The 8512-nt window shown below is 42.1% G+C and overlaps 1 protein-coding gene across 10 annotated transcripts in view; it reads right to left on the bottom strand.

Annotated features, from left to right (window-relative positions):
* Positions 1-376: 376 nt before the first annotated feature.
* ATXN2 (ataxin 2) overlaps positions 377-8512 on the bottom strand; it is a 49723-nt gene continuing 41587 nt past the window's right edge. For 6 of the 10 annotated variants that reach the window (XM_042828941.1, XM_042828942.1, XM_042828946.1 and 3 more), the window contains 3 exons: positions 6541-6686; positions 5448-5675; positions 377-2047 (listed from right to left, as the gene is read on the bottom strand). In XM_042828941.1, coding sequence (XP_042684875.1) covers positions 1844-2047; positions 5448-5675; positions 6541-6686 — 578 coding nt within the window. In that variant the 3' untranslated portion in view covers positions 377-1843. The remainder of the gene's footprint in view (positions 2048-5447; positions 5676-6540; positions 6687-8512) is intronic. The other 4 variants (XM_042828950.1, XM_042828951.1, XM_042828943.1 and 1 more) reach the window with 1 other exon arrangement.

Raw genomic sequence — 8512 nt, 5'->3', positions numbered from 1 at the left:
GCAGACCAGGAGCTGCTCAAACTCACAAACCCTCCCTCAGAAATGGAAGCTCCCTGCCAGCAGGAGCAAATCTCCATCGTGACTTTTGATGGTCGCATGCCCCCTGCTGCCCACCTGCATTTACTTACATTAATTTCATGCATTTGTGACATCTTCTGCACAGCAACAGAGCAGCACGAGGCTGAGGCGTTAGGGAACGGACCCGAACAGAGGAAATTCTTTTAAAACCTGCACTCACACTTCTGTTCTGAACCCTCCGACTTGTATCTGCAGTGGCCCTGCAAGTCACATACACCTGATGGAGTTCCATAGGTCTGAAGCTGGAGAAGATATTAAAGAGAGATACTGGTAAAGCAAAACACAAACAATACGTAGGTCAGTTTTTAAAACTTTTTTTATTTTTTAATTTTTTTTTTAGTTTTTATTTTATATTATCTACAAAGTAAAAGTTTTCTTAACTTAAAAGTTACATCACTGTCTCACGATAGTGATCATCTCATCAAACGTGATTTATAAATAATAATTCATCAGTTTGACGATTAGAATTTTTTTTTTTTTTCACTGAACCTGTTTCAAGTTTAGTTAGAAGTAAAAGGGATCTCCAAGTCTTGATTTTTAGTGATAATAGCAGCAAGAATCACTCTTGTTACTTCTTTTGCTAGCTGATGAGTTCATAACTTTGAAGGGTCATTAAAAAATAAATAACTTCCAGTTTTCAGCAAGCAGAGTTGGGGCACTTGCAGGACTCAGATACAGTGCATGGAATTATGGAATAGCCCACAAGTTCCTAAATGCCTCTACTCAGTCCGAATCTCTCCCACTGCAAGATGAACTGTTAGCATTCCTAGTGGATGTTACAAGAAATCAATTTTTTTTTTTTTTTAAACAAAATAAAATGAAATTCTAGTTTTCTGTGCTTCCAGTTGGCAGAAGCAGTAGAAGGAGGGTATTTGGCCTACAAAAGGTATCCAGCCTTTCAGTTATTCCAGATGAGCCTTACAACTGCTGTTGGTGGTGGGCTTGTACTGTAAAAAAAAAGTTCAAATGTAAATAATAGATTGGCAAGCCACACAACAGTTTGCTAGTAAAGTGGTCACAGGACAACTACTGAGCTCAACTTTCTTTTTCTTTTCCTTTTCCTTTTAAAGAACAAAACAATACCCTGCATATCGAGATGTCCTTTGGATGTTTCTCTCCTCCCTAAACCCTCACAAAGCAGCTTGTTCTGCTCACACATTCCCCAAGACATAACATCAGAGGCTGTTTGGAAACAAATAACGATAGACATCTAAGTAACTTTAAAGTGGAAAGAAGTCATATAGCACCTACTTTTCCCCAAAAGTAAAGCTGCAGAATATTACTCTGAATTAAAGAATAGACTTCAATTGTCACTTTACTTCGGTCAGTAGAAGTCTAACAGCACTACCCCCAGGCAACACTGTCACTCCTGTCCTTGGGACCGATCGCTTTAAATTTAACAACCCCCCGGATCATTATGAGCAGGCTACGCAGACAGTCCATTCCCCACAGCAAAACCACGGCAATACCTGGAAGAACACAGCCCCACCGTGTCAGTGTCTGCACAGTTATCCACTTCTGTACTTCAGCTACACAGAAACAAGGTCTTTGCTACATTAGCTAAATCTGGCATGCTTAGCTAGGCTTGTATTTGGGCTGGCAACGTACAAACGCTAAATGCACAAACAGTTTGCCATCAGCAGCCCGCCATCTAGAAAGGACATCTTCCATTTGTTTTCTGATGGTTTTTTTTTTTTTTTTTTTGTTATTCTTTTCCCCAAATCTGGTTCGTAACAGTTCTCCTCGCTACTGTGACCTGGCTCAGTTACGGTGCAGGTCTCCCGGGCACACACTCCTCACCTGAAGGGTGCGTCATATAGGGGAAATGTGTTGTTGTCGAGACTGGAATGGGCTGTAGTGCACTTTGAGCGATGGCGGCTTGGGGACCACCAGGTGGCTGTGTCGTCATTAGCATCATTGGAGCATGGGCAGTTGGGTGAGAAGGAACCATTCCTGACTGTACATGAGCCTGAAACAAAGAGCTCTTTAGTATAATGGTCACAAGGAGGCATCTCTCCTGGCCACATGACTAGCGAGTTTTTTCCAGCTCTACCAGTAAATCCAGAGATTTACTCCATTTTAACTAGATTAGCTACAAAGGGATTAAAAAAAAGATAATAACAACTAAAGTAATAACTTTTAAAAAGGCTCAAATCCTTACTGCTGGCTCCGAGTCACATTCTGAATTTCAGCAATAATTTGGACAGTGCACACTGGGAGAGACCGCTAGCATTAAACAGAGGGATATATATCTCTTTTAAACCTCAGCAACAAATCTTCAAAACATTATTGTTAGTAACCAAGATCAAAGCGCTTCCTATGCAGAGAACGCACTGGGTGCAGATAGGAACCTCACGCTCTGGAGCTCTGGCATCACTTGCTCCCTTCTCATTACACAGCTCCACATTCTTTCATGGCTCCCTGCCCTAGGAACGCTCTCGAGTGACCTGTGCCCACGCTATCTTTCATCTGTGCAGTCATTCTAAGATGAGTGATTTCATCCCTTGATGCTGTTAGGTCAGCTTTGTTCTGTTTCCAGTTAAGCTCATCACAGTTAAGGTCCTCATGTAATCTAAGCAATCATAATTAAGTCTCAGCAGAAAAAAGGAGATTAATCTTCATTATGGCTGATCACCTTCTGGCAAACCAGTTCAGTAACTTGTCAGTTGACTTCTTTTGCTCAGAGTGGCTCATGACTCTAGAGATTGTCAGTTGTTTTGAAAAACAAGTAAACACTGGTTTCTTAAAAGCACAACACATTAAGGAATCCCTAGAGCTTTCAGTCAGTTTGTCTCGGAAAACAAAAATTATTTGCATCTAAGGCTTGCTTTGTCCTTCTACCGGATCCCACTGTCAGGGTGCTACGGTGCAGCAATCGCAGCCTCACGACTTTCACAGGCCAGTAAAGACAGATAGCAGGTAGTGGCTACAATTTTATTTCTTAAAGACAAAAGGGTTATTCGACTCATCACAGACATTCCTCAAACTCTTTATCAGACTTGCACTGTATTAATAGCGCTCAAGAAGCCTTTAAAGGCAGGAACTGCAATTCCAATCTCATTCTTGCACTAAAAAGGGCTTAGAAGATAAGGCTGTGAAACAAAAACACCTTTCAGGATGGGCACCATTTTCACTTTGACAAACATGCTATTACAGCAGCCGTAACTATAAAGCAGCTATTCATATAGCAGCTGGATTCAATGCAGACACACACCGGATAAAAAAATTCGCTGTGGCTCAAACACTTTGCAAATTGGCAGCTGACAGTACATTGTAATGAATTTTCAAGTACTGCTTCTCAAGTGAGATATGTCTAACAGCTTGAGTCATCTGAGAACCTGAAGGGAAATTCAACTGATCCCCTGTGTTTGCCTAACTGAAACTCCTACTACATATTTCACAATGGCGTTCAGCAGTTGGAAATAGCACTGCTGAGAAACTATTAAATCCAGTGATTAGTTTCCCCACAATGGAATAATTACACACATTTAAAACTTCTTACAGAGCTGTAGTTATTCCTTCATCAGAGATTTTTTTTTTTTTTTTTTTTTTGAGGGAACTACTTCATTTCAAAGTCAGTTAGTCTGGTATAAATATCTTGGATTACAGATCGTAATTTTCACCCTAAAAAATTACAGCAGAAAAGACTGCGTACGTTGAAAATCAAGGGTAAAGCAGGCTTTGCCTGCAATTGCTAAAAATCCTGACTAAGCAGTCAGTTCTGGCTAAAACTTGCATCTGATTTGCTTTAGCAAGGTTTGCTTACGAAGTGCTTGGCACACAAAAGGAAGACAATGGCCACATCCTGCAGCGCAGGCACAGGTCTGGCCACGATGTGTACAGCACAACTCCTGTACGCTCTCATCTTTAAGTTGCCTTTGAAACAAACGTGTTACACGTTTCAAGGCACAGCACTGAGCATGCCACTCACCCCCAAGCTTCCAAGAAGACCCTTCTAAAGAGCTGCAGGTGGTATCTCTAGGCATCTCAAGAAGCTCTTAGACCTAGGCATTCACACCAGTGCCACCACACCAGAGCAGAGCAATAGCTCACATAAGCCAAGTATCTGTTTCCGGCAGAAATCAGCCTGGGAGGACGTGGCAAGGTGCCACAATAGCAGTAGTCACATTTGGGCATCCTCTCTTTATCCTCCCACAATGCAAAAAGAAAAAAGCTTAGCAGAACTAAAAAGTTATAAACTCAACATCAGTAAAACAATTCTTAAAAGAAAAGAAACAATTAATTTGCTAAACTAACTGTCCCAGAAGATTTTACCAGAATTCAGGATGGGACCAGGGTCCTACTTGACTACCCTCCCTACCTGCAGTTAGGTCATGACATCTCAACTTCTGTTAGCCTGTATGGAAGGAATAAGCCAGGCAACTTGATCTGAAGGAGTTGTGCAGGCAAATTACTGATTAATTGTCTGCTCCTTGACAAAGCTTACTAAATCCATGAGATTTAGTAAACATCAGAAAATCTTTGCAGCGCTGCATTACGCAGAGCTCTTGATTAATCAGTCATGTGCTTCTCTTCCCCAAATCCTTTTTTTCAGTGAGTTGACCACAAGAGACCAGTTAAGAGAAGTGGGTTTCTGATCCTGTAGCAAAGACTGTCATTAAGTTGCCCAACAACCATCGGGGATCTCCTGCACACGCAGTCTGCCTAGAACCAGACACACACACGCACGTAGTTTTCTCTTTTAGCAAGGATTGTCCTGCAAATCATCTGAACTAAATCTCAATCTCCCACTGCAGTGCAGCCTTGCTACTGCCCAGTAACCATTTGTATCATCCTTTACTGAATGTATTTGTACAAATTTGGCTACAACACAAAGCCTACAACTGCCACCAAAAGCAGCAATTCAGCTTTCTTCCACCCAGCTCTCGTCTCCAACCTTTCTCTATGCCAGCTCTTCCTGTGATCATGCAGTGAACCCGATTAGTGAACTGATTTGACTGAGAAATAGCCTAAAATAGGGGGAGGGGAGGCACACTTCAGTTGAATCAAGTCCCCAGTCTGGTTTGCTGCATGGCCAAACAGTTCTGTGAGCAGAAAGGGGGGGGGGTTGGGGCAGGACAAGAATGGGAATTGGGAACTGGGAAGAGAGCTCAATTTCCTTCAGTTGCAGTGCCAGCTTAAGATGTCTTTATTAAACTACAGTTGTAGATGCACTGGGTATTGGAAGCTGAGGTCCAAATATCTTGTAAAATTCTAGAAGAAAGGCAATGTACAAACAGAAACCTACATAACACAACAGGTAGTTTGTGCTGAGAGGTGACAGAATGGAAATCACTTCAGCAGGCCCGACTGTCCTATCTTTGTGGCATTAAGACATTTAGTCTTGAAGGTTGTTAAACTGTGTTTACCTGGGGGACATGGGCCATGTGTGGCGGATTGGTATATGCAGGTTGAACATGGGAGGGATGAATGGTGAAGACTGTTTGTTGTGCTGTAGGAAAACTATTTTGTGGAGACTGCGTATTGGAGCCTGGCGTCATGGAAGGTGGGGTTGGAGCTAGACCTGCGTGGTAAATTGCCGACTGCTGTTGTGGGTTTGCCAGGTGGAGTGCCTGAGCAGCCTGGTGCTGATGATGCTGGAAAATAAAATAAAAAATAAAAAAAAGAGACAGTAAATCAGTGAGAGTTAGGTTATGGTCTAGAAATGAGAGATGTTTACGTTACTTTCCAGAATAAAAAAAGTTTGCAAAACTGCTCCCCATTGTCCATCTTTTAAGTCACAAATCTAAGGATTCCCATACCTGTGGTCACCAGAAAACTCACTGCAATTGCACCAGGCTCATCTTCCCCTCGCACTACAGCTGTGTGAGGAGCCTGGAAAATGGATGTGCTCACCAGAACCTACACTGCCAGGCAAAAACAAAGAGACCCTGCAGCCTCAGGGTTGGATGTACTTCCTAACCGGAATGAAAGCAGCTCAAAGTCATCACCAGTAGGAAGCTATGGCATGCAGCATTATCACAAGTACTATTTTGCTTTTAGCTGCTTGCCTTGGAGAAAAATCCTCAGCATTAATCTGATACTTTCAACATTAAGCTGCAACAAAATTATGAGTCTCCTTTAATCAAAACATGGAAACGAGCTACACCTCATCCCTTGTGGAGATGGAGAAATGCATGGTCAGACTCATGTTGGCACTTACTGAGGAAAAGGGATTGACACAAGTTTTCCTCCCTGCTTACTCTAGAAATTATGAGTCTACCACATTTGGCTGCTACAAGTAGAGAAGAATGAGATGATATATCTTCACTTCTAGAAAACATGGAAAGCTGGACAGTTCCTGCGTGAGATTTATCATGAGCAGGTGGTTTGGGCAACCTCCCCCACCATTCTTCCTCTCAAGGAATCAACAGATCAATGTAAAGTCACAAATCAATGCAATTCCTTCCAGTAGAGTGTTTTAAAAGCAATTTAAAGACATTCATTCCCTTATGATGTTACCTGCACGGGGCTAGGAGCAGGGTGGCTTCCAGCATGTTGGCTTTGCTGCTGGCCAGTTGGCGTAGCCGAAGGCTGAGGATGCGGAGGGTGCGGATGCAGGGTAGCATTAGGGTGGGCATACTGCTGAGCAAGTGAGCCAGTGGAAACTAGGATGAAAAAGACAAATATTTAACAACAGACATGGAATATACATTTCATCAAGTCACCATCTGCACTTGAAGATTTCGTTATATCTCTATCATACTGTAAAAATACTCCCTCCCCCTTCTAAAATAAATATTTATCTTGCAAATAGCTGAGTATCTTACCTTGCGTTCATGTAGATTTTGCAGAGCAGTCTATAAATAACCATAATTAGACAGTTCATCTTCCCTAGTTTGACAATGCAACAGATACTACATATGAGAAAAGCAGTATTTCATCTTTGTTTTGTCAAATAGACTGGTTTGAGATATCAAATTTATCTATACAATTTAGTTTTTCCTGAAATGCTCTTTAAAAAGCTGTTACAAGCCATTTTTATTTCCACCATCCAAAAAATTATTTGGCCTTATACCTGGCTAACCTCACCATGCTACTCTTCTGGAAATTGCTCACAGTACAGTCCGTGTAAAGCATATACAGTGCATGTATGCTTAAGAGCTACAGGGACACACAGTATAAACATCAGAGCAGAGGAATTTTTGCAGCAGTCAGCGTCTTGCACTAGAATAATGTCTCTCTCCCTCCCCTCAAGGCCGATTACAGAGTTTTCTGGATCACCACCATTACGTGAGCTTTTCAACACTACCATGAAATTCTTAATTCCTTGAAACAGTAGCAAATAAGGTAAGAATCTCCAAAAAAGGGAAAAAAACATAGCAATATGAAACTCACACAAGTGGAACCACATCTGTTTCTACAGCCATACCAGTGTCCCAACAGCAAGCTAATATCAACAAGATCCTTTCCAAGAAGGCCTGCCCAGTTCTACTTCAAAAAGGGCCACACTACGTTGCCCTCCCTTCCTCCCCTTTTTACTTTTTTTAATCTAAGGGAATCAAAGAAACCATGAAAAGCCATAATAACAGCAAGTCTTCCTACAAACAACAAGTGCACAACTGGAAAGTAAGACCTTAAAAAATGAAACTGCTGCCTATTCCCTCCGCTGCTTTTAGATCTTGTGCCACAACCTCTCCGCAGCTTGCAGCTACACTTCTGCACGTGAACACGTGCACTCCTCCTTCCAGTTCTACAGCTTGTCAGGACTGTGGATAGCTTTGCTGACAATGGTGCTGGAAGAGAAACAACCAAAGCAAACAACAACTTCTCTGAATCTGCTCCCTGCAACTGCTCCTCCTTTGTTCTGGTACGTGCTGTCTTTCTGACCAAAGCTAATCACACTGCTCACTGCTGGGTGACAGCTTCTTTCAGGGGTTTTGTATTTTTGTATTGCATGAGAATTTGAAGTGGTTTTGTTTATTTGTCAGGGCTTTTTTTTTTTTTTTTACAAGGTAGTGTTGTGGTAGCATTTTCTTGCCTTAGTAACTAAAACCAGAAAGCAGAGCACAAGGTGTAACTCCAAGTGCAGCTGCTGTGTTGCAACCGTCTCCCCCTGCTACAGAAATACAGGGTCTTATTTCTGCAGGCAACTGCTTGCTGCAGCTTCTAAGGAGTTTCACTGTGCTGGGCTCTATGCTCATGAACACACAGAACTGCTTGAATATATAGAAAGGACAAAAGACAAGATGGGAGGAGAAACAACATGAAAACATAGCTGCATCTGAAAGCACAACACTATAGAACAAAAGCCCGTCTCAGACAGCAACCAATCAAGCTGTGCTTGACACACAATTACCCTCTGCAAACACTCCTTTTCCTGCAGTTGGGTTTGCTGTAAAGCGGCAAACACCACTCCTAGAAAACTGAGACTTAACAGTATATAAGCATACAGCATCTTCTTGTCAAACGGAAACGTTTCTCCCCTGTGCAG

Source organism: Centrocercus urophasianus, unplaced genomic scaffold (genome assembly GCF_019232065.1).
Source record: "Centrocercus urophasianus isolate 14NV4802_14NV808 unplaced genomic scaffold, USGS_Curo_1.0 seq_30, whole genome shotgun sequence".
Taxonomy (NCBI): Eukaryota; Metazoa; Chordata; class Aves; order Galliformes; family Phasianidae; genus Centrocercus; species Centrocercus urophasianus.
This window is presented reverse-complemented; position numbering and strand designations above follow the sequence as displayed.